General features: G+C 58.8%; 1 protein-coding gene across 39 annotated transcripts in view; it reads right to left on the minus strand.

The window, feature by feature from the left end:
- BIN1 (bridging integrator 1) overlaps positions 1-25,667 on the minus strand; it is a 56,651-nt gene extending 30,984 nt beyond the window's left edge. For 24 of the 39 annotated variants that reach the window (XM_086372058.1, XM_086372055.1, XM_086372047.1 and 21 more), the window contains exon 1: positions 25,484-25,667. In XM_086372058.1, the coding sequence (XP_086228184.1) occupies positions 25,484-25,567 (84 nt within the window). In that variant the 5' untranslated portion in view covers positions 25,568-25,667. Of the gene's footprint in view, positions 1-1,476; positions 1,900-24,759; positions 25,213-25,483 lie in introns of those variants that run through there. The other 15 variants (XM_086372072.1, XM_086372062.1, XM_086372007.1 and 12 more) reach the window with 10 other exon arrangements.
- Positions 25,668-26,084: the final 417 nt, after the last annotated feature.

Consider the following 26,084-nt stretch of genomic DNA (forward strand, 5'->3'; position numbering starts at 1 on the left):
CTGGGACACACACACATGATCAGAGCCCTCTCCATGCCAAGAGGGGAGCCCTGGCCACAGGCCTGGGGGACACAGAGGTCACACTCAGTGCGTGGGGCCACCCTGCGTGGAGCTCAGCCAGCCACTGCGAGCAGCGGGCGGGCCACCGGGGTTCAGGGGATGCCTGATGGCTGAGCCAGGTATTGGAGAACGGGCAGGAGTCAGGTGAGGAGGGGGCCTGGAGGCAGTCAGGCTTCCCAATCCCTGCCTGAGGCTACAGAGATCTGTGGTGGGGGCGGGGGCGGGGGCAGCAGACACCCCTATGTCACACTAATCTCGCATGTCTCCCTTGTAATAAACAAAGGGACAATGTGACAATGTGACAGAGGACAGGTCACAGCCCCACCACACCAAGGTGGGAGTTGCTCAGCCCAAGCCCAGCGCAGTCCGGGAAGCTTTATCGGTGGCCCTGCTCCTCTCATCACATCCTCAGTGCAGCCACGGACAAGAGGGGCTGAAAATCTCGGTAGGACCAATCCCCAGCAGGGCCAAGTGAAGGAAGCTGTTGGCAGAATGAGCCTCCTCCTGACAGCATCTGCAGGTCGGCCTGTCAGAGCCTGGGCTGTGACTCAGGCGGGGCAGGAGGCCCGCAGGACACGGCTGAGCACCTCTGAGTACCAGGGCTCAGGGACAGCTTCCTGCCTGCCCCTCCCCAGCCTCTCACAGCCCAGAGGCCTCGGTTGAGGGGTCTTCCCAGGCCCGCTCCTCTGCTCCTGGCCAGCCAGTGAGCCAGGGGACAGGCCACCCATGGTGACAGCCTCCACACAGCTGGGCCGCACACCCGGCCACCAAACCCAGAAAGGGTGCCCAGGGCCAGTGTCCTTCGAAACAGGAGCAAGTTATCACTCACTGCTGACCCAGCATAGCACTTTACAGGCCCCACACACTCCTCCTCCCAGCTACGGTCTCTACCTTCGTGGGACAGACGGCAGGCAAATCAGGCCACCTAGGGCCTCACACTCAGAAGCAGGCAAAGGGCTTCTCCCAAGCTCCAGACTGGAAGAAGGGCACCCAAACTGGAGGTGGGGGGGCACCCAGCAGACCTGGCCCTCTCCACGCCACCCCAGCTGGGCCAGCAAGGGCAGGGGAGCACGCCCACAGGCCCTTACCCCTAGGCTGACCCCAGGAGCCCTCTGGGACCCCTCTTTCTCCCCAGAGCGTGGCCAGCCCTGTGTGGGAACACATGCCCACATCTGAGCATGTGGCACAAAGTAAGAATAAGCACTTTCTAGAAGCCAAGGTTGGGGAGAAGAGCGGAGCCCGGAGGCCCAGGAGGGAAACCCCGGACAGGAAAAGCTCTTCTAGCAACCAGCAGAGATGAAGGACCACCCCCATCCAGAGCATCCCCAGCACCCCCATCCACCCTCTCTCTCACACACGCACAGACAGGTCCCCGGCACCCACCACCCAGCGGCCGAGACCCCAGGGGGCCTTCACCTTCCTCATCATCTCCCAGCACCCCAAGGTCACGGCCTCAGTGGAGGTTGGTCGCAGAACGAGCTGCGCCGGGTGGCTGGGCGTCACTATCGTACTTCCTCCTCCCCTGCCGACACCAGAGCCTGCGGTCGGGACCACAGCAACAGGATGCACGCCCTCACAGAGGCTCCCAGGTGGGCAGGGGCACACAGACACACAGGCCGTCTGGGTGACGGGTGGGCAGGTGGAAGGCTCGCCTTTCCCACGGGTCACACAGCTGGGATCCCTGTGAAGGGAGACACCTCAAGAGGCAAGAGGGGCCATCCGAATTGGACCAAAGGCCACCTGGTGACCGGAGCTGTCCCCTCCTGGTAGACATGCCAGGGTAGGGCACTCCGCCCCTACTGCCCACAGCCTCAGGGTCTCTGGCTCACTCCCTGACATCTGAGGGGTCCCCCTGTCTCCTGCCCACCGGCTCAACCCTCCCGCCCACACACAGTATCAGCCATGCCCCAGAGCTATGCTCGCAGCTGGCCTCACAGTCCTCCTGCCCAGATGGTGCCCAAGGCACCTGGCCCCCATGATGGACACTCGGTCCCACACTCCTCCCAGCTTCCCAATAACCCAGGAGCCAAGTGGGCAGGGCCTCAGCAGAGCCAGGAGAGAGTGGGGAGGGGTAAGCCCCAGCCCACCAGGCACTGCCACATTGCATAGGCCCCCTCCCCAACTTCTAGTCTGAAATATAAACCCTATAAACCGCAAAAGAAGTTGAAAGAATAGTACGATAGACTGCCATCTGTCCTTCCCTCAACTCACCAATTGTCACCATGAGGCCACCTTTCCTTTCTCTCTTTCTCTCTATTTAAATAGTTTGGTTCGTTTGTTCATATGTTAGCCCAACCCCTGGAAAGGAGCTGCAGACATCACGACCCTTTAACCCAGTCCTTCACCCCTAACTACTTTGGCACATTTCCAAAGAATAAGAATATTCTCCTAAACCCCCGTAATACCAGAGAACAGCCAGTGTTCACTCTTAACTTATTACTATTATCCAGCACATGTCCATGTGCAAACATGCCTAGTTGTCCCCTGCATCTCCCTTATGTTTGGGTTATTTGCTTTTTGATCTGGGATCCAAATGTGGTTCACACACTGTTTTTTTAATTGAAATATAGTTGATTCAATCCTAAAGGAAATCAATCCTGAATTTTCATTTGAAAGACTGATGCTGAAGCTGTAGCTCCAATACTTTGGCCACCTGATGCGAAGAGCCGACTCATTAGAAAAGACTCTGATGATGGGAGAGATTGAGGGCAGGAGGAGAAGGAAACGACAGAGGACGAGATGGTTGGATGGCATCACTGATTCAATGCACATGAGTTGAGTAAGCTCCGGGAGATGGTGAAGGACAGGAGCCTGGCGTGCCGCAGTCCATGGGGTTGCAAAGAGTTGGACACGACTGAGCTACTGAACAACACAAATAGTTGATTTACAATGTTGAGTTAGTTTCTGCTGTACAGTAAAGTGATTCAGTTATACATATATATATGATTCAGTATATATATATATGGAGAAGGCAATGGCACCCCACTCCAGTACTCTTGCCTGGAAAATCCCATGGACGGAGGAGCCTGGTAGGCTGCAGTCCATGGGGTCGCTAGGAGTCGGACACGACTGTTTAACTTTCAAGTAGACAACCTGAGCGACTTCACTTTCACTTTTCACTTTCATGCATTGGAGAAGGAAATGGCAAGCCACTCCAGTGTTCTTGCCTGGAGAATCCCAGGGACAGGGGAGCCTGGTGGGCTGCCGTCTCTGGGGTCACACAGAGTCGGACACAACTGAAGCGACTTAGCAGTATATATATATATATGATTCGGTATATATATGTATATGATTCAGTATATATATATACACATATGTTTCGGTATATATATACATGATTCAGTATATATATATACACATACACGCACACACACACATTCCTTTTCATACTCTTTTCCATTCTGGTTTATCATGACATATTGTGTAGAGTTCCTTGTGCTATTCGTGCATGCATGCATGCTCAGTCTCTTCAGTCGCGTCTGCCTCTGTGAGACCCCATGGACTGTACCCCACCAGGCTCCTCCATCCCTGGGATTCTCCAGGCAAGAGTACTGGACTGAGTTGCCACGTCCTTCTCCAGGCAATCATCCCAACCCAGGGATAAACCTGCATCTTTTGTGGCTCCTCCATTCCAGGCAGATTCTTTACCCACTGAGGGATGGCCCTCCGCTATACAGTAGGATCTTATTGTTTACTTATTCTATATATAATAGCTGGCCTGCTAACCCCGAGCTCCCGGTGGATCGCCCCCTCATGCCCCTCAGCCTCGGAGCCACGAGTTCGTTCTCTGAGTCTGTTTCTGTCTCACAGGTGGGTTCGTTTGTGTCGTATTTCACATCCCATACGGGTGATGTCACGTGGTATCTAGCTTTCTCTTTCTGACTTACTTCACTTAGCATACACACTGCATTGGGTTGTGTGTCTCCCGTCTCCTCTAATCCAGAACATTTCCCCACACCTATTCACTGTGCATATTTGTTTCTCTTTCATGGTGTTGACACTTTTTTATTGGACCATAGTTGATTTACAATGTTGTGTTAGTTTCAGGTTGTAAGATATATATATATATATTCTTGCTCAGATTCTTTTCCCTTATAGGTTATTACAAAATATTGAGTATCGGACCCTGTGCCAAACAGACATTTTCTTTAAGCATGCAAACCAGTCCCGTGGAGCATGACCTACACTCTAGGTTCATCTGCTCACTTCCTCGTGATTGAGTCCAGATTAAACATTGTTTTGGCAAGCATACTTCAGAGGCAACGTGTCCTTCAACAGCAACACCTCGGGGCGTCTCCTGCTTCCGGTGCTGAGCTTGACCACATGCACAGGTTGGGCAGTGTTTGCCAGACCTCTGGTGTGACTAAGGTGACTTTTCTCTAGGTAACTAACCAGTCATCTGAGGGTCGATATATCATCCCTGCATAAATGTTTACAGCCCATAACTTTTTACCTGATGCCTTTATGTCCATTTAATACTCTACCACTCAAAGTGGGGTCCATGAACCAACAGCATCACAGCCCTTTGGTAATCTGGTAGAAATGCAGAATTTCAGGCTCTGCCCTGGAACTGCTGGATTTGACAATGCATTTTGACAAGACCCCTTATACCCTATGTGCAAATGAAAGTCTGAGAGGCTCTGCATCTCTCATCTTTGCCGGGACTAACTGTTACCGAGGGCTTCTACCCTCCTCCGTATTACCTGGTGTTCTATACAGGTCATGTCTTTACAGGGACATCATTACGGACTCTCGCCTCCATTTTGCATTCAATGTTTTATAGTCTATTACTATCATTATTCTTTTTGATGTTCAAACTGTCCTAAATTTGGCCAGTGGGAGCCTGAGGACGTGTCTCCACTAGTCTTTGGGCATGTCCTTGTTTCCTGACACTGCGAGATGCTCCAGGCTCAGGGGGGTGTGTAGGGGGTATTGTAGGCCCTGGGCCTACAATCAGCCATTTCTCAAAGAAGCCCGGGTTCCCTTTAAGGAGAGGTGTGTTCACTGCTTCTGGGTGTCCTATTCCTGGTCCTTTCTTGCCAATTTCATGCCTGGCCTCCTCTAAGTATTCTCACCCCTACTTTAGAGATGAGAAAAGGAAGGAATTTGGCCACAGCTCGACCCCAGGAGAGTCTGGTAGCTTTGTGGTTGCCGAGCAAGTGCAGCTCAGATCTCATCTGCTGTGGCAAGGGGGCTGGACTCAGGGCCCTAGCAGCTGCCCTCTGGGTCCGTCACTGTGTCATGGTTGAGGCCACACCGCCCGCTGACTGACCCCTGGGGATGCAGAGGTGCCTCTGGCCCAGGCGGCTGGCCTGGCTGACCCGTTCTGGGCACTAAGCTGCAGTCTGGGTCCCTGGGCCTCTTCCTCCAGCAGGCCTTGGCACCCCTATTTTGAGTGAAGAGACTGTGGACAGGCCAGGACTGGACCCAGGGCTCCTGACTCCAGGGTCCTTTTCACTGAATGCCACTCTTGGGGTACGGCTCTTGCCTGCAGCCTGGCTAGTGACTGCACCAGGGGGCAGCTTCATCTTGTCATCCAGCAAGGAAAACTCTGCCTCTCCCTCTGAGGGCCCGTGAGCTCACTCACACGGACATGTTGGACATCTCTGCCACCAGAGCCACAGTATTTAGGCCTGAGACTGGTTATCTGCTGGCCAGGGTGACACAGTTCACAGCTTGGGAGCTGTCGCTGTGCCCTGGCGTTGAGAGGGTATCAGGCAGAGAGGGGCTAGATTGAGGGGCCTGGCCTCCCTGGCCCAGTTGTGAACGACAGTGGGGAGAAGCAGCTCAGGCTTCTTCTGCCCGGGAGCAGAGCCCAGAACACACGACTTCCAGAAGGCACAGCAAGAGGCCTGGCCGATAAGACTCCTCAGCCCTCCTGCGGTGCCAGACTCAGCCTGTCGACTTCCCAAAAGGGCAATGACTTTTTAAGAAAGATAAATGTTAAAATGCTGGCCTTGGGCAAAAGGCAGGAACAGCATTCCACCCCCAGGAGGCAAGAATGTGCCCCCACGTAGGCCCCCCAAGTGGGCCTGTCTGCACCCTCACGTGTCCATACTCTGGTGCTCACCGACCTGTCTGCACAGACACACACATGCTCCCTGACACGGCTCCTGCCCACGACCCTTCGGTCGATTCCAGGCACAGTGGGAAGGTGGCAGGAACCATCCAGAAGCCACAGAGCCAGGCGAGAAGCTGAGTGGAGGCCAGGAGACAGTGTGGAAGAAGAATCCAGAATGCAGAAGGGAGCTGGAGAGAAAACCAGAGAAAGAGAAAGCAACAGGCTCCCAGGGGAACCAGCCGGGCTCCTGGCTCGGAAAGGGCCGGCTCTGGGCAAGAGCATCTCAGAGGAGACGGGGACCTTCTGACTCAGATCCCTCTTCCTAATCCAGTACACACACAAAGCTGTCCCCAAGAGAGAGACGCCTCCCCTGATTCCTCTGCACCCCCATCCTTGGACCTCCGTCTTCCCAGGCTGGTGGCTAGAAGGTGGTGACCATCATCCCGCCTTCCCCTTGGGGAAGTGCTCTGAGCTCAGCTCACACTCTTGAGGGGACCCCTCACCATGGGATGTCACCTCTCAGCCAGGGAAAGCTCCCCTTGGATTGCAGCTGCTCCTCCTTCAAAGCTCCACAAAAAAATCACATTGCAAGGCACAACCCCAGGGAGCTTGCACCAAGGATTCACCTTGAGGGGGCTCAGCACCCTTGACACTCCCTTACAGGTGGGCTCATACCACCAGGACATCCAAAGGTTTGACTTTGGGTGCTATTTTACAGATGAAAAAACAGGTTCAGAGGGATCGCTCAGCTAAAGAGCGGCAGAACAAGGACCCCAGGCGGGATGGATTTCTACGCCCAGACCCGACTGATGATTCTTTTTTTCTGCCAGGGGCTGCAGCTCGCAGTTTGTGCTTTCTTAGTTCCCTAACCGGGGATCAAACCCAGGCCCTCAGAGCAGTGACAGTCCTAACCACGGGAGTGCCAGGGAATTCCCTCAACTTTTGATTCTTAAACGGGGATGACAGGCAGCATGTCTGCCCACTCCAAAAATTCCTGCCCCACCTGCGTTCCAAAGATTTAACTGGTGAAGAAACCACTTTTGTGCCATAAGCAACAAAGACCGTGTATTAGAATGCAAAGTGTGCAAGGATTTTTGCAATGAAATATAAAACTAAAAACAATCTTTCCAAGTCTCATCCACCCTGAATCTCCAAGGCCTCACCCCACAGTAATCTTTTTTTTTTTTTTTTCACAAGTCCTCGTGTTCTGGAAGTCACTGTCCCCTGACACCAGTCCACAGAGATTCATCATCCTTTCCCGTGGGCCCCTGGTTAAGAACGGCTGACCTACTGAGGAAGCCAAAGGGCCTTTCTTGGGAGACTGTCACTCTAAAATTATCTCCTTCCTCTTTTAATGATTTTCCCTTTCCTTTTGAAATACTGGTGAGAGTAAACAGTGATGTTTGGTTTCCTTTTTTACGTCCTTAACTAGTACGTAAAGACCTGGCTGCCACGTACGTCTGTCCCGCAACAATGCCTTGAAATACAACTGCTTGGTCAAAAGCAGCCTCTCCCAGCCTCCCAGCCAGGCCCCTGGGAAAGGTAGGGACTGGGTTCAGGGGGTGCTGGGGGGTCTCCTCCTGCACACCCACTGCCAGGTGGAAGGGAAGGGCTCTGACCCCAGGTAAGAAGTTTCCAGATGATTCCAGCTGGGAAACCCTGCCCTCCTCTCCTTTCTCCCCTCTCCCCCTCCCAGGAAGCCTGACATTCCAGCCTGTTCAGCAGATAAGCTAGTGGGCAGCAGCCAGAGCAGGGCCACCCAGACCCCAGAGGAAGCTAGGGTGGGCTGCAGGGGGTGGGGGAGGCTGGAACGGCCGAGAACAGAGGCAGGGGAGCAGAGGGGCAGGGGCCAAAGTTGGGAAGGGATTGGGAGTTCCGGGAGGGGGCTGGGCTGGGCCAGTGAGGTGAGGTGGCACCCACAAAACAGAAGTAGTCGCTAATCCACAGACATCCCAAGAGGCTGCCAAGCATTTTCTAAGAGAGGGAGGTGTTCAGATGAGGAAACTTGAGGCCTACCATCCCCGGTCCCAGGGTAAGTAAACAGGATCTAGAATCTGAACACGGCCATCGGTTCCCAAACCCAATGGCGCAAAAGGAGCCCCTTTCCATGCGTGGGAGCCTGGGGAGGGGGGATCAGGCCAAAAGGGGTGCCCTAGAGCCCCAAGGGGGTGCAGGAGAGGGCCCAGGCTTGGTTGTGACTGGCTTCCTCCCCTCAGGGACCACCCATCAGGCTGAGTTCATTCCTAGATGTCAACAGACCCAGAACCTCCAGGAGAGGCCTCCATGAGGATAGGAGGGCTTCTGGAAGGGCCAGGGCCACCCAGAGCAGAAAGCCACCTCCTTCAGCATTCAGGCACCACCCTGCCGTCCAGACCCCACCCTTCCAGCCGTCGCCCCACCTGACCCACACTCCAGGGGGACAAAGGAACTTTTCACCAACCTCTCGGGATGGGCCCAGGCTGCCCCCTCCTCACTGCCCCCTCACCCCCCACCATCCCCACAGTTTTGGCCTTCACAGGGAAGGGGAAGTGGAGTCCCCACCCCTGGGCTCTGGGACCTGCCCCTAGGCAGCGAGGGCTGGGACTGGAGCTGAGGCTTCGTGGTCTGCGACACCCTCCCCCAGCTGCCCGGCTGTGCTCTACAGTGAGCAGAGCAAGGTCTCTGCCCTGGAGGGGTCAGTGCTCCAACGGAGGCATGTCCAGTGGCAACCGAACAAAAACACCGCAGGGCACAGAAAGGGTGGGGCTCAGGAAAGTGGCCTCTGTGACCCGATGAAGGAGAGAGCATGCCAGGCAGGGGGCACAGCATGTGCAAAGGCCCTGGGGTGGGAAGAGCAAGGCTAGAACGTGAAAGAGGACAGGAGGGTGGGCGGAGGAGGAAGATGCCCAGGAACACAGGAGTTGAGGCCTTTGCACAATTCCTCAAGCAATCCCCTCTACAACCTCACAAAGGAAGTACTACCATTACCCCACTTTGCAGATGTGGAAACTGAGGCACTGCCTTAAAAACTCCACAGGGTCACACAGCCAGTGAGCCTGGCTCCAGAGGCTGTAACCACTGTATGAACTGCCTTGGCAGCCAGGGCAGGGCCATGGGGCTTTGAGACTCCAGCGGGGAGGAGGAAGTCTGGAGAGCTGTGCTCTGACTCACAGTTTTAAAGTCCCAGGCTGCCATGTGCAGACAGACTACAGAGCAGGTTGGAGCACGGAGCCCACTTAGGTGACTGTGATGACCCAGGTGAGGCAATAATGGCTTATGGCCGGGACAGGACATGGTGAGGAAGGGTCAAGGATAGGCTGACAGGGAGAAAAGTGAGGGGGACAGCGGGTGTGAGCAACAAGAGGAAAGGAACCTGAGCCACCCGAGTTGGGAACACCTGGGGGTCACTGTGAGCTGGATGTCCCCAGAGACGCTGGGAAGGGAGGTGGGGACAGGCAGCCAAGGCAGGCCCACCATGGGCTCCTGAGGATCCCCTCCTCACCCACTACCCCCTCAGTGGCTCCCACCCCTGGCAACCAGCTCCATATCTGGTCTGGACAGTGAGTAAGAGAAAGGAAGGAAAGGAGGGCCCTCTGGACCCTTTCTGATGGGGAGAGTCGAAGGGGGGCCGGGAGACATAAGGAGCAGGTCCAGGCTGTGTACACCTGGGCAAGGAGTTTCATCTTTCAGAGCCCTGAGTCCCATTAGTAAAACTGAGCCAAGACCTCTCCCTCAGGAAGTGTGAGGATGAACTCGGGCTGTGTAGGTTAGAGGGCCTAGCACAGAGCGGGGGCTAGCCTCCCCCCACCCCCCGCCCCCCGCCACCTCTTGACCCCTGATGACCTAGGACTGTGCCCACCCAAGCCAGTACGCTCTCCCTAACCCCCGTCCCTCCCCAGCCCAGCCCACACATGCCTTTCCGCGCTGGTGCCTGGTGCCCCGAGCTCCCCATGACTCATCCAGGCTTACATGGGAGACAACTCGCCCCACCGCGCCCCACCTCCCGCTTCTGGCCCCACCTCCCTCAGCAGACTCCCCCTCTGGCTCTGCAGGGGCCCTGCCAGCAGCCCCACCACCATGACCCTGCTCCTGAGCCCAAACAGCTGCTGGAAGTTCTGGCCTCTGATGCCCTGCAGCAGCCACCACACGCGGCCCTAGGGCACCCTGATCCCTAACCTCCCACACTGAGCCCGGGACACAGCCCACACTACAGAAGGGCCAGGAGGGCTCCCAGCCAGGGCACCCCGGATAGGAGTTCCACAAGCCCACCCGCTGGCCGCTTGAGGAGGGGCTGGATGGGGCTGTTTGAGGACACCGCAGCCCTGCCCTCGGCCCAGCCCTCCAGGCCACCTGTTGAGAGATGTCAGCACCACGCCCCCCCCCAGAGCCACTGCCTGCCCACCTGTCCCCTCCATGCAAGTGTGGGTGCTATTCTCAGCCCCAGGCAGGCGCCAGGACGCCGGCCATCAGCAGAGGGGTGGAATCTGCCCCTCTAGCCCGGCCACCTCCCACCAGCCCCTCATCAGCTGCTTCCTGGGCTGGGTGAGGGGACAGCCCTTGTGGAGCAGCAGCAAAGCAGGAGCCCACCCCCAGCTCAACAGAGCATGGAGCCAGAGCCTGGGGAGGGGAGGTGAAGGTCCTGCCTCCACGCACCAGCCTGGGGCCAAGTCTGACCCAGGAGGGACCACGGGCACCCCCACAATAGTCATTAAGAAATTTCTTCCCCACTGATGCCAGGCCAAGTCACCTCCTTCCTGCCACCTCCTCCAGGCAGCCTTTCCTGATCTCACCTCAGGCACATGAACGCACTCAGGCCTCTAAATGTCCTCAGCCCTTTGCCTATGTCTGTTCAACCTAATGTGGAACCAGGCTATTCCTTCATTTTACCACTCGGAATCGTCCATAGCCACATCTGTGAACCTGGAATGATTCACAAGTACCTAAAGGACATAAGCCGTGGTGTTTTTTTCCCCAACACAGTATTGCTATTATTTTGCTTATTATTGTTATTTGTGTCATTCACAGGAGCTGATGCCCAGAGTCAGCTTTAAATAGTTCCACCCAGTCCTGCCAAGCAAAAGCGCAGTCACACACCCCACCCACGACACTGCAGTGGGGAGGGCCACCACCCCTCCCCACCCTCGGTCCCGTGGTCACTCCCAGGCCCTTGGCTGCCCAGGGGGTGGCCCCAGTGGCTCCCCTATCTCTGCCCCTGGGCTGATTCCAAGTCCCCAGCACCTGTGAGGACCCTCCACTTCGCAGATGTGGTGGATCAAAGGGTGGGGACTCACTGGTTCTCACTGGTTCCGAACAGGGTGGTCCTCTCCCAGTCCAGGGCCAATCCCACTGCTTTCCCCTGGTTGAGGGTGGGGGAGCTGGAGGAAGGCTGGGAGGGGGCTGGTAGGGAGCACAGACCAAGCAACGGTGATGAGCATGAGAAACAAGAGCGGCCAAGAAGGGACGGGAAGCTGGGCGGTGCCCCTGCCCCTGGCAGATGCAGTGACTGTTCAGGGCACCAGGAGGGCTTTTCCAGGCTCTCTCCTGCTAAGCCTGCACCACTGTTCTTGGGCTGGCGGGGAGCAGAGAAACATGGTGGGCAAAGCGAGGCCTGAGGGGAAGACCCTGGTCCTCCCAGCCCAGCAGACGCAGGAAATCAGCACACAGTGGACAGGAGCTGGGGTCTTCCCTCCTAGCCTAGAGACCACAAGGGATGATGAGGGGGCTGCCAGAAGCCTGGGCAGTCACCACTCAGGGTCCCATCTCTACCCTCAAAGTGGAGAGGTGAGGATCAGCTGGACGCAAAGGGCCCCTGCATCTCTGACTTATCAGGACACAGGCCGAGCATCAGCCCTGGAGTCTATCTTGCAGTCTAGAGAGGTCCTTGGGGTAAGACCACATCCCTCCCTAAGAGGAGGTGAGGCAGCGTGGACGGGGAGGGGTAGCAGAGGCCAGCCCCATGCCCCACACACACACCCACCAGAGAGCACTGGCCCCCAAAATCACAGCAAACACCAGCTCACCCCCTGGGCCCACTGCTGACCTGGCCCTTTCTTCCCCCAGGGCCCTGTTTCCCAAAAGAAACGCAGTTCAACAGTAAGGGGAAGCTAAGCTGCCAGAGTCACCAATTCTAAAAAAAAAGACAAAATCACAGGGAAGTGCCAAAGAACAGAAAAGAGTGGAGCAGGGCATGGCTTGGGGTGAACATCCAGGGCTAGATCCCTAGCCAGCCCATGGTATGACTCTGGACACTTGCGGAGCATCTGAAAGCTGGAAGGGACTCCTGCTACCTACAAGGAACTCGGGTCTGGTGCAGGGAGGTGCTGAGCATGAGGGGAAGGGGTCCAGGTGACACCTGGCCCCTGCCAGGCCCCCTCTGGCCCTCCCTCTCTCTTCTTCCCCCACGGCCTCACCATCTGGATCCCAAGCTGAGCCAGCACACCTCCGCCACTGCTGGGCCCAGGCTGGTCCAGACTCGGGTGAGAAGGTCCAGCAGGACCCGCAAGCAGAACGCCCCACGCCCGCTAAGGCGCCTTACACCCCCACCCCAAACTCCAGTGTTCTACGGCGTGAAATGGAGGCACGTGGCCCCCATTAAACCCTCACACACAAGAGCACCGAGGCTCAGAGCAGACACGTAACTTGCCCAAGGTCAAGGCCTCGGGAGGAGCAGACCTGGGACCTGAACGTGGGTTTTCCACTCGCCACACTATGCGAGGTACTCTGCTAAGGCTTTCCCAGCCCTGGGGCACAGAAGCCCCTCACCCCAACTGACTCTGCGCTAAGGGCCTACTATGCGCACTTAGGTGCAGGGTCACAGACTCCACCGTCCAAGGCTTGGGCCTAGCAGGGGGCACTGTCACCCCGTTTTATGGAGGAGCAAATCGAAACGAGGAGGTCAAGTAAGTGACCCAAGTCCCCAGCAGAGGGGAGGGGAGGGGATCAGAAGTGATGTGCGCTGAGAGCCGCCCCACACCCAGGCCCCCACCAACCACCAGGCTCCGAAGAGCCCTGCGCTGGCTGCAGGCTGTGGGGAGGCCTCCCCTGGTCTCTCAGCGCACGCAGCAGGACAGGGTGACCTGAGAGTGCAGTGACTCAAGTCAGGACGCAGGCACCGGCTTCTGGCCCGCTGCTGACCACGGGCTTCCCACGGAGCTGACTCAGCTCTCCCGCAGGCCAGGCAGCCCAGCACCCACACCTCGGGGCAGCGTCCCTGCTGTGGCACCAGGCTGGCCCCCAGCTGGCCCACCAGATCCAGGGCAGCACCACGCGCAGCCCACTGGAAGGGCCCTGACCCCTCTCAGCAGTGGCCCGCTCCAGGCCCACGGTCCACTCCATCAGGAGGCCTGGGCTGGTAAACTTGGGAAGACAGTGACATTCCAGCTCAGCCAGGCCCACTTCCAGAGCAGACTGCTGCACAGAGCCCACGGTGGAGATACACACACACACACACACACACACACACACTCAAACACACTCACACACACTCACACACACACACACTCACATACACACCCTCACACACACACACTCACACACACACCCCCACACACACACTCACACTCACACACTCACACTCACACACACTCACACACCTCACACACACACACACACACTCACTCACACACACACATACACACACTCACACACACACACACTCACACACACACACTCACATACACACCCTCACACACACACACACACACACACACCCTCCTGGCTTAAGCTGTATTTCAGGAGAACGTTTTCACCTTGTCCCAGGTTCAGCAAATGCAGCCAATTAATTGCGGATTCTGTTTCTCAGTTTAGATCAAGATTCAGCTTGTATTCCTGACCATTAATTCGTCCTCAAGTGTCCCTCCCCTCCCCGGCCCTGGGCCCCCCAACACCCCCCCTTGCCCTCGCGACTCCCGCACCCTCCCCAACTGTTTTCCCGCACAGCTTTGGCGTCTGTGCCTGGAACTCTTTCTACTGAGGCCCCCTAAGGAGTGCTATGTCAGCCCTGTCCACATCCGACATTGACCTTCTGGGGTCCCCGTGACTCCTCTGTGAAGCCACGTTCCCCCACCACCATGATGGAGTCATAGGGGAACCAGGGGCCATGTGAAAAGCTCCAAGGTGGCTTTTCTGCAGGGTCACCTTCTCCTCCAGTGTGTCAGCCTCCTCCCCAACCTCCTCCCCAAACACACACACACACACACACACACACACACCCCTTCCCCCAGGTGTTTGCCCCACAAAGGCAGCCCCACACACTGGCTTTCATTTGAAAACACTTAGGCATTTATATTTGCACTACAATAATCTATTTCCGGCATCATCCAACCACCTTCTCCCCCATTCAGGGATGGGGGTGCTAGCTCCCAGGAAAGGCCAGCCTGGGGCCAAGTCGGAGAACAGAAGGGGGAAAAAAATCCCAGGGCTTGCTTGAGCTCCAGTGTTCTCACCTCCCCAGTGGGACCATAATCCAGTCCTGCCGACCGCACTGGTCACTGAGAAGAACAAACGAAAAATGGCAGGTGGGAAGGCTCTGAGTAAACCCACGAAATGCCGCAGAGATGCTCTCCTGTCCTCCCTTCCAGAATCATCCAGACCCAGCTGCATCCAGTAGAACTCTGTTCTGCCAGGGGAATCTCATGCTTCCCCGTTCCCAGATGAGCAACTGAGGCTCGGCGGCCAAGGCAGGCTTCCACCCAGGTCTCGAAGCTCCGGCTCTCCTTTAGCTGCGCCTCCGGCTCCTCAAATGAATGAGTGAATGAGGGACGGGAGACCCCTCAACCCAGCCCACCTGGAACCGATTGCCCTCCCCTGCCCCAACCCGCTCAATCAAGCTCTGGCTCAGGGGGCGCTTTGGCTTCCCTCCTGTAGGAGATGACACCACCCCTCCCAATTTAGCGTTTTCAGACTATACAGGGAAAAAGGGAACAGAAACCGCACTGCAGTTCAACTTCAAGAATCTGTTCATCAGCAAAGAGAAACAGCTCAAAACACAAAAGCCAGAACGGCCCCTACCTGTGGGTTCCCAGGGGTTCCCCAAGATGCTCCCTGGGACAGAACCTGCGTGTCCACCCCAGCAGGCCCTGATCATATCACATCCTCCTGGACTCTCGCCACAAGTCCATGGGCAGGAACCCCCGTTTCCACTTACAGAGGAGGAAACGCGGGCTCAGAGAAGGCATGAGTGCCCAGGACCCCAGAACAGGCGGGTAGTTCCTGGGATCAACCTCCTTCTTCCCCTTCCCTTGTTCAGTCTCTTTCCCTGACTCTTGCCCACCTGCCAGGGGCCCAACCCAGGTCACCATCTTCATCCACCTTATCACCCACATCTGGTCCCAAGGTAGTTGTTGATAGGCTGGAGGGCATGTCTTGAGAGAGGTGATGCTGCCTCAGAGCAGAAAAGTGGGGGGTGGAGGGCCACAGGGGCCGGAGAGGGAGCAACAGGGGTCCCCTAGAGGGGCCTCTCCGGCCCCGCCCCCCGGGGCCAGGTCTGACCTCAGCACCCAGTGCCGGGCCTTGGCCCGCCCAGGGCTCCAGTGTGCTGGCTGCAGTCCCGGGGAGAGGCTGAGCTGAGCACGGGTCCAAAGAAAGTAGCAGCAGCTGTTGGAAAAAGGGCTGGCTCTCCGCTCACTCCAGCCCCCTTCCGGCTGCACAGCCCCTGCAAAGCTCCTCAGGCACAGGCCTGGGTGGAAACCCGGACCCCTCACTGGCCAGCCGCTCGTCCTGAGCCTCATCCTCACGACGTGACGTTACTGTCGTCCACTCCTCACCCGGCCATCTGCGCTCAGAGCCAGGATCCCAACCAGCTGGCATGACCCCTCACCCCCTGAGGACCCAGCCCGGCTCTGATCCAGGACCAAGGGGGCCCCCACTTGGCCATCTGGTCTGGTCTCAAAAGGCGAGTGCAATGGAGTGCCTGGCCCTGGGGGTGAGCTGACCCACTGACCCCTCACAGCTGTCCAGCTCTGCCAGCTTAGCAGCGTCATCCCCTCCAGGGTGCCACCCTGGGGCCTTGAAACACAGAATGGCAGGTCTGCACGCAGTGGGAGGGAATGCAGGATGTAGAGCAGCCTTCTGGGAAGGCCCCGACCCCAGCCCTGACGTAGTGGACTCCAGGACGGCAGCCCTGCCTTCCTGGGCACAGCTGGATTCTGGCTGCCTAAGGAGGGCAGACCACTTCCTCCAAGCAGTCTTTCCTGACTGCCCAGGCCTTATGGAAGGCGCCGGTGCCCTTCCCCCAGCTCTTCCCAATGCTGCGGTGGGCACAGAGTGTGGGGCTGGGAGCTCCTTGAGGGCAGGGCCCGTTCCCCTCCTCTGAGTGGCCTCAGAACCAGAGAATGACAAGGGGGAGAGAGGCGACAGAACACCAGGAGTGAAGCAAGGAGCGGCAGCAATATCCCTAGGAAGGTGTCCTGGGGGCTCCAGGATGGGAGGGCAGGCCTTGCAGGGGCCCTGAGAGCCCCAGCCCAGCCCGGCTGTGACAGCAGTGGCGAGTCCCTGCCCCCAGCGCTGCGGCCGCTGGAGGCTGCTGCCTGCCGTTGGCTGCCACCCACTCACTCCCCAGCCGCTGGGGCTCAGTTCCTACCCTGCTGCAGCCTGCACACTGCACAGGCTGCGGTGTCTCCAACTTGCATCCACCCATCCACCAAGCCCCTCGTCCACCGAGCGGGGCCAGCAGCAGGGACCCAGCCCATCAGCACAGGCTTGGGCACAGCATATGGCAGTCACTCAGTCGTGTCCAACTCTTTGCAGCCCCATGGACTGTAGCCCACCAGGCTCCTCTGTCCATAGGATTCTCCAAGCAGAAATACTTGAGTGAGTCGCCACGCCCTTCTCCAGGGGATTGTCCCAACCCAGGGATCGAACCTGGGTCTCCCGCATTGCAGGCAGATTCACTGCTGTCTGAGCCACCAGGGAAGCCCCTGGGCACAGCACAGGGGGATACACATGACCCCGCCCAAGGGCACCGTGGGCAGCACCAAGGTCAAACCCCAGCACCAGGCTCCAACCCCCACTGTCCATCCAAGCTGTGGGCTCGCTCCTACCCTGTCTGTGGCGGCCCTGGGACCTGGGTCACAGCCTGGGCCCGAAGGTGAGGTCCAGGAGGCCGGGGGGTCTGAGCGAGGCCATGAGTCTTGGGGCCGGCAAATCACAGAGACCCTCAGGTCAGTGAGTCCCGGGACCCCGGTCACCCCAAAGCTTTCTCATATCGGAAGAGATGACTCAGGCCAACCTCTCTTTGGCAATTGGTCTAAAGCCAAGGAGGGCTCCCCAGCAGGGCCCCAGCCCACTCCTAAGAAGGCCAGCATCTAGGCCCAAGCCCTCAACCCGTGGCTCAGGTCAGCACCATCACAGCCCTGAGACTACTGTGGGAGGGAGTTCTGTGTTTGATGCCCAGGCCCCTGGGGATGGCCTGTGCCAGGGCCATCGTATGCCCCCCGAACCTGACCCCAAGACCTGGACTCTGACACCCCTTGTGCTCGCTGGAGGCGTGAAATCCTGCAGCCACATCGCCCCTACCCCTCCCACCCTACACCCTGAACCCACAGCCTCCAGGACCTCTGCCAGCCATCAACCTGTCTCCATCTCCCTGAAGAATCCGGGCATCCAGGCAACACGGATGCACTGAGCGCCCACTGTGCGCACAGCTGGGGGCACCGTAGTGACTGCAGCAGACAGCACCCAGCTGCACAGAGCAGATGTTCCAGGGGCTCAAGCCACTGCCGAGCTTTGAGCGCGGACCAGAACAGCCAACCCACCCCAACTCCTGGCGGCCAGTCCACAGGGTAGGCAGCAAACTGCCCCAGGGCAGGAGGCCCCAGACATTTAGATTCCACACCAGGAAAATCTTCTCAGCTTGGGGGGGCAGGGATCAACATCATGACTATTTCCTCCCCAAGAACATAGGGAACAGCCAGTAGTACCATCATTTCATGAGAGAAACACTACTGCAAAAATATCAACAAAGTAGGTACAATCTCAGGATAAAGTGTACTCCTTTATATTGAATAAAGTAGACACAGCCTACACATCTGGGAATACACACACACACACACACACACACACACACACACACCACCACCACCATTTGTCCCCCCTTGCAGGAACTCCTGTCCCTAGACTTGCCTCACAAAACCCCAGGCTGTCCCCTCACCTCGTCCATCTGTCCTAAGTCGCTTTAGTCATGTCCGACTCTTTGTGACCCTATGGACCATAGCCCACCAGGCTCCTCTGTCCATGGGACTCTCCAGGCAGGAAAACTGGAGTGGGTTGCCATTTCCTTCTCCAGGGGATCTTCCTGAATCAGGGATCGAACCCGTGTCTCTTATGTCTGGCAGGCAGATTCTCCACCACTAGCACCCAAGGCTGGAGAAGGCAATGGCACCCCACTCCAGTACTCTTGCCTGGAAAATCCGTGGACGGAGGAGCCTGGTAGGCTACAGTCCATGGGGTCGCTAAGAGTCGGACACGACTGAGCAACTTCACTTGCACTTTTCACTTTTATGCAATGGAGAAGGAAATAGCAGCCCACTCCAGTGTTCTTGCCTGGAGAATCCCAGGGACGGCGGAGCCTGTTGGGCTGCCGTCTATGGGGTCACACAGAGTCGGACACGACTGAAGCGACTTAGCAGCAGCAGCAGCAGCACCCAAGGCCTACCAAATACGTCCAAACAGAAAGACCACATTCTGAAGTATAAACTTAGACGCCAGGTGGAGACCCAGGGACATACAAGCAGCCTCAGACCTCATTTAACGGGGGAGAAGGTCTTGGGACCCAAATCTATCAGCTGACACTCCTCATGCCGCCTCCTGGGTGGAGACCTACGTCTTATTTGCAGTGCGTGTCTCCAGGCTTTCCCCCAGCCTGAGGGCCTAGTCACCAAGGGAGACGCAATCTCCTAGACAGTGGACCAAAACAGCCCATGGGCAAGTGACACCACTGCTCTGAGCCTCAGTTTCTTCATCTGCCAAGTGGGAATCATGATGACCTCCCAGGCTGCACTGGGGATGAGAATCCTCACCAAGCACCTGGCGCTCAGCAGGTCTGCAACAAAATCAGGTTGTTTTTAAGTTAATATTTGACAAAGGCTTCCCTCGGAGCAGGAAGAGCCTATCTTTCTCTTCTCAATTCCCCAGCCCTGACCCCTGCCAGCCCTTGGCACTAAGCCAGCTTCGCTGCCCGGGCCAGAACCATGCGGCCTCTCTGGGAGCTGGCAACCTCGCTGGGGAGGCCCCAGGAGCTCAGGGTGCCAGCCAGTTCCCGGCACAGGAACCACCAGCCCTGCCCCTCACTTGTGTCCATTTCATCTCACAGTATTCTCTGTGGCTCACACCACTGACTTCAGGTGAGGAAAGTGAGGCTCAGAGGTCAGCGCAACCTGCCCGAGGGAGGTAACCGGTGGAGAGGGATTCAAGCCCAGCTCTCTAGAAACCGAATGCTTGTCACTACCTTGCGTCACGACCCTGCGCTGCTACTTGATGCGGAAATTTTGCAAACGGTCCTCCACAGGCTGGGCTGTCTTTGGTGCCTCCCCCTTCCCTTTTATTGTTCCCTCCTGCCTCCCTTCTTACAACCCCCAAGCAGCCTGGCCTGCATTCTCAATGCCCTGCGGGGTGGTTTCAGCATGAGCGCCCTTTTCTTTGCACTTTTAATCCCAAAGGGAGACTTGCCAAAAAAGGAGCTTACGTATGGGTGACCTACCAGGGTGACATCCAACAGGAAGCCCCGGTCCCCCAAGTGCTCTCTCACCTGGAGACCAGAAGCTTTGGCTCAGCTTCTCCATGACCAGAGGCTTCCCTGGTGGCTCAGCGGTAAAGAATCTGCCTGCACTGCAGAAGCTGCAGGAGATGCAGGTTCAAATCCTGGGTCAGGAAGATGCCCTGGAGGAGGGTATGGCAACCCATTCCAGTATTCTTGTCTGGAGAAACCCATGAATAGAAAAGCCTAGCGCTACAGTCCATGGGGTCACACAGAGTCAGACGTGAGTGAAGCGGCTTAGCACACACCCACACCTGCACGCACACACACCCTCACCAATCCCTTACACCATGTGAGCACTGGCCCTGGGGTGCTCAGGAAAGACTGCCCTGAACCATCAAATCCCACTATGGAAAGGCTACCCTGCCCTGTATCTACCTGCCACCATACTTTTCGTTTCGTGTCTGCCTACACCCTGGGAGGAGGGGAGAGCATCCATGCTCCAGTGGTGGGGACTTGCCTTTGTTCAGCCCTCTCCACACAGCGCCTAGAGTACAGTGGGTGTTTAGTATTTGTTTTCCGAGTAAATGAAGAAGTAAACCCCGTGATCACTTTACTGATCGTCAGAGGGAAGCCTGGGGGTGGGGGGGTGGGGTGGGGGGTACACTTACCCAGGGCCACAGGATTTACACTTACATGAGTCCAGATCCCCACTCCCACCCCGACCCGGAAAACTGTGCGATTCCCTTCCCCATCACATGCTGCCCCTCTGCACACACACACACACACACAGGCACCCACACATGGACACACACCACCCTGGGCTGATCCATCCAGGGCTCAGCAGGGATTAGCTGTCTGCAGGGGCCTGTAATGGACACTGCAGGGAGAAGGGCAGGGAGGAGGGCTGGGGGAAGGCAGGCCTCTGGGCCACGGTTCGGCTCTGCCCACTGAGACTTGGTCTGTGACTGACTGTTGTCCAAGGTCCTCCTCTCCACAACAGGCGTGGGGAGGGGACCATTGTTATCCCCATCTCACACCGAAGAAACCGGCCTCAGGAGGGTCCTGAAACTTGCCCAAGGTCCCAGCTGGTTGGAGGAGCCAGGAGCCCTGCGTCACTGCTGCCTGCCTACCCAGCCCATGCCTGGGCTCTGTCTCTTACATACCCACCCCAAGATCCAGGGAGGAAGGACACAGGGGTTCTAGAACCTCAGGGAAAAAGTACAGGCAAGGCCAGGCTAAGGCAGGCAGGAGGATCAGAAGCACAATTTGTGTGGGCTGAGCTGAGCAGAGGGCCAGGAGCCTGGGCGATGCCAGAGAGGGGAGGTGAGAAGGGGACCCAGCGGGGTCATCTGAGAAGAAAGAAGTGAAGAGTCGAGGCCTCAGCCTCTCTGAGAAGCCATGGAATTCACAGATCCTACCGGCGTTCAAGATTCAAGCAAACCCAGCCCAAATTTATCCCCCAGCCACCTCCTGACACACCCCATACCTTCCATTAGTGACCAGCAGCTCACTCTCCCACTCCACACACACTCCCTGGCCCACAGCTGTCCCCCACCCCACCGCTACCCCAACACCGCCCCCAGGCCCCCGGCAGCCCCATGAGCCGACCTGGGCAAAACTGCCTCTGCCTGCTTTGGGCCCTGCATGAACCAACAGCTTCGACAGAGGAGGGCCTCAGCTCATGCCTGGGCTCAGCCCAACCCAGCCTGTTGGGGCCCAGGAAGTCTGGAGGCCATGCTTACAACTTCCCCACACCCACGGACCTCAGCCAAATGTCCACTGAGCCCCCAGAAACACCCCACCCAGAGATGACGCCTGGCTGGAGAGCCTTCCCTCAAGCACTGGCAAGATGAACCAACGACATAAATAACTCGGGTTCAGAGAGAAGCTGATCCGAGCCTGGAGAGGTGCAGAGAAGCATGTACAGGATCAGAGGAAAGAGACAAGAGCAGCGAGGCAGAGAGGTGGAGGCAAAGCCGACGTGGGGATGGACACGAGAGAGGACACTCGGGGGTGAGAGAGAGGCACCCCGATGGGGAAAGCAGTGGGAGTCACTGACTGCAGCCTGGGGCCTCAGACCTGGGCTCCCTGCCCCCCGCCCTTCCGTGTGGCCTGGCTGCTCTCAAGGCCACTCTGAGCATAAGAACTGGTCGCAAAGGCCTGGCTCCTACTGAGGAGGTCCATGGCTACAGCGTGGGAGACCTTGACCATCCAGATGAGAGTGGCACCATCATGGCCATGTGTCGGGGTCCTATAAATAACTGCCACTGCACCTTCCCTCTAGGGAGCATCAGCTGTGACCTGCCAGTGCTGTTCTGTCCACAGACAGCCCTGGGCCCTGAGCCTCCACGCCGGGCCTCCCCACTCCCAGCAGTTCAGGGCCGGCAGTGAGGGGTGGTGGGGTGCAGAGTCTCCTCTCCTGCGCCCTTCATGGTTCCGGCTCCTCCAGCACGGGCTGGCCTCCCTCGCACATGCCCCATGAGGACTTCTGAACAGTGGAACTCAGGGGCAATCAGGCCAGATTCTACCCCCACCCCAGCTGTCCCTTCTCCCCAACTGTCCCATCCCCCGCACCAAGGACCCAGCCCGCCAATCCCTAATCCTCTCTGTCATCTGACACACGCTCCACCCCAACTTGACTCTGCCCAGCCACCTACTGAGGCCCAAAAATGGAGAGAGTCATTTATAGAGGGTCCGACAAGCCAAATGAGCGATGGGAAGATGACCTCAGGGTACTGAGCACCCTGCGGGCAGCTGGGGGCTGGGAGGTGAGCTGTGACAGTGCCATGCTGGGCTGGCAGACCCCAGGGAGCCCCCCAGTGTGGTCTTGTGCACTCTTCACACCAGGGCCAGAGGCCACAGGCCCTTACAACAACAATTAGCTCCTTGATGGCCAGAGCCACAAGCACCCTGCTCCCCTCAGCACCCTGGGCCGAGCGAGGCCCAGGCGCTCCACACAAGCGGGATTTGCTGAATGAAGGAAGGCTGAGGAGCACTCTGGTCAAATCACCCACCCAGCATCAAGGCTCCCACACCAAGTCCCCAAACACCCCTGTTTGTTCCTAACCGTCCCTCAGCACTGGCTGGGGCCAGGTGAATGTGGGGTGCACACATAGATCTGCCCAACCCCCAGGGAGCACCCAGACCAGTGGTGGAGGCTGGCAGGTGGAGGAGCAATGGCAAGCCCCTGAGGGACTCACTGGACCGGGGAATAGGATAGCTGGTTCCAAAGGCACCAGCGAGCAAGCTTTCCTCCCCCACCCAGGCCCCCCTGAATCCTGGCGGACGGGGCTGAGAGGAGATGGGGGGAAATCAAGGCGAGGAAAAGGAGAGATGGGGCCCTTCTTCCTACGCAGATGTTGCCTAGGCCCTCCCAGCCAAGCTCCTGCTTGTCCCTGGTCAGGAAATACCTTGCCATGGCAACGGGACAACTGGAATTGCCCCATTACTCATAGATTTGACCAAGGCAAGGTGGGGGTGGGGTGCCCATGAGACCACTGACAATGCGAATTAGATGTGGCCCTGAAGGCCACCAGAAGATGCTGAGGAGGCGGCCAGGCCAGCAGCAGCCAGGCTTCGACACAGACTGAGCCTCCGAAGGGCAGAGGGGAGAGACTGGTGTGGGTCGAGGCACCCAGCTTCCTGGACCAACAGGGGAGGCTACTTTTCCAGACTCAGCCAGGAGGCCTGTGCTGCCGCTCTGGCTTCTGGAGGGGAGGGTCTCCCCAACCAGAGCCCATGGGGCAAAGAACAGCCACAGCGCTAAGCAACTCCAGTCCCATGAGGCCCAGGCTCGGGCAGGGCCAGCCCTTGGCCAAGGCCAGTATCTACAGCTGAGCAGCTGTCAGCCAACGACCCAAGGCCACACAACAGAGGCTAAAGAGGGAGGGGCGGCAGCTCAGGGGGGTTAGTGGAAACATGTCACCACATACCCGCAGGGGATATGGCCCAGGCCTGCCACCCCTGAAATCCCTGAAATATGCTGCTGCAGAAACAAGGCAAGTAGGGCAAAGGGGACACAGCAAGAGCAAAGGGAGGGCTAGGACATCACTGGAATGGGGGCAAGGAAATTGTCTCAGCCTCATTCAGCTTCCCATTCATCTTCCTCAGCCCCTTAGGTACAGGAAGCAGGCTTAGACCCAGGCACCTAAACGGATTAGCCAGTCATGGGGGGAGGGGGGTGTGAAGGAGGAGCAAGAGCAGCAGCATCTGCCCCCCACCCCCAATCTGGGCAACTGAAGCCGTCCCAGCCTCCAGCCAGCTATCTGTGGGGCTCTAATCCCTCCGCCCGCTCTGGGGAGGGGAGGAGGACAGCTGGGGCAGGCCAGATCTGGAGTCTGGTTGAGGGCCCTTCCCTCTACACGACCCACCACCTCCTTAGCCCGGGACCACGGGGATGAGAGGCAGACTCTGAGGGAAGCTCGGGGGAAGCTCCAGCGGCCGCCGCCGCCCCCCACCCACGACGATCACGTGGCTGCATCCTTAGGGAGCCCGCAGGTCTCAGCTGCAAAAGTCATTGTTTATAAACAGCCACAGCCAGGCGGGGGAAGGCCGGCCGGTCTCCCGGTTCCCACCCGGCCGTGTGTCGGGCGACAGAGGGGACAGAGCCGGCCGGGAGGGGCGCTGAGGGGGGCCACCCTGGTAGGATCACAGATTCTGCGATCTCAGATTTCAGAGTCGGAGTCGGCAGGGGAAGTGGCGTCAGCAACTGGCGCGATCCAATTCAATAAACCCGAGGTGGCTGGGGATGGAAAGCCGGCGCGCGCGGACCCCCGCCCCCAAACCCTGCATTTCCTGCACAGTCAGGTTGCCACGGGAAGCCCCGGCTCCATCCCCCAGCCTACGACCAGGGGCTCTCCCGGCCGAGGGGTCGTGTTTCCTGCGGCGGCTTGCCGCGCCTTCTCCGCTCCAGCTGGCTCCCCACCCGGCCGCGGGCTCCCAAAGCCAGAGCCGCCACCCTCACCTCGGCCGCCGGAAATGCGAAGCCCCTTCTCTGGCGAGGGCACTTCCCGAGGGGCCCGCAGCCCTCCCCTCCCGCGGGAGCCGGACCGGAGCTTCCAGGCCGCGGGCACCCCTGGTGAAAGGAAACCTGACCGCTCCCTCAGCCCGCGAGGACAGAAGGTGGAGAGGCGGGTGGAGAGGAGGGCACGGCGGGCGCAGGAGACGCTCAGAGGCCTGGAGCTGACGCGCCGGCACTCGCGAGCGGAGGGACAGTCTCGGGAATCCCGGATCTAAGCGACCCTGGGGACAAGGGGCATACGCCCTCCCGGCTAGCGCCGGCCCCGCCCGCGGGGAGGGCTAGGAGCGCCACCTCGCCTCCCAGCCTCCCGGCCTCGGCCTCCAGGCGGGGTTAGCCTGGACCTCGCGCCCGGAGAGCCGGGGCCGCCTCTCCCCTGCAGACAAGCAGCGAAGATACAAAGCGGCTGGAGCTGCGGGTGGAGGAGAGGGGGGAGGGGGAAGAGACAGCTGCGCCCTCTCCTGCCCCCGCCGGGGGTGAAGAGACGGAGGACGCGGGCGCGGGGGGACACCCAGAGCGCCGCGGGGCGCAGCCTGTGGACCCCCGAAGGTCCTCGGCAGCCCTCGTCTGGAGGTGACAGCGCCCAGCCGCGGACGAGGACCGGCCCCCGGCGCGGGGGTAGGGGACAGGTGTCCAGACGGCGCGGGGGCAGGGGCTCGGGCTCGCTCACCTTCTCCTGCGCCCGAGTGAGCTTCTTCTGCACGTTGCTGGCGATCTTCCCCGCCGTCACCCCCTTGCTGCCCATCTCAGCCATTGCGGCTCAGGCTCGCCGGGTGGCGGGCACAGATCTCCCAGCCCCCGGCCCCGGCCCCGGGCTCCCGCTCCACGCCGCGCACTAGACCGCCGAGCCGACTGGTGGAGGCGGAGCGTGCGCCCGGCGAGCGAGCGAGCGACGCGGGGACCGAGGGAGGGACGGACGGATGGAGGGAGGGGGAGGGAGAGAGGAGGGGCCGGGCCTCGGGTGGCGGTCAGCGCCCCCCGCCCGCCCCCTCCGGACAAGACCCTGCCTTTTAAAGGGCCACCCCGGAGGCCAGACCCGGTCCGCCGGCGGGGAGGGAGCGGCGCCCACCGTCGCCGCGGCTGCAGCGGCTGGCCGGACTCCCAGGACACTTCGCTGACACCGCCCCGGGGCGGGAACTAGTACGACCGCCCCGGGTCCGACGCCGCCGCGAGCCCTTCTTTCAACCCAGTAGATACCTCCCGCAGCCCAGGAAAAGAGGCCAGATGGAGGAGAAAGGTCCTTTCACAAACCGAAGATAAAGTGGGTGGCG

The sequence above is a fragment of the Bos grunniens genome, chromosome 2 (assembly GCF_055505025.1).
Source record: "Bos grunniens cultivar Pamir isolate PY7600 chromosome 2, Bosgru_T2T1.0, whole genome shotgun sequence".
NCBI classification, from domain to species: domain Eukaryota; kingdom Metazoa; phylum Chordata; class Mammalia; order Artiodactyla; family Bovidae; genus Bos; species Bos grunniens.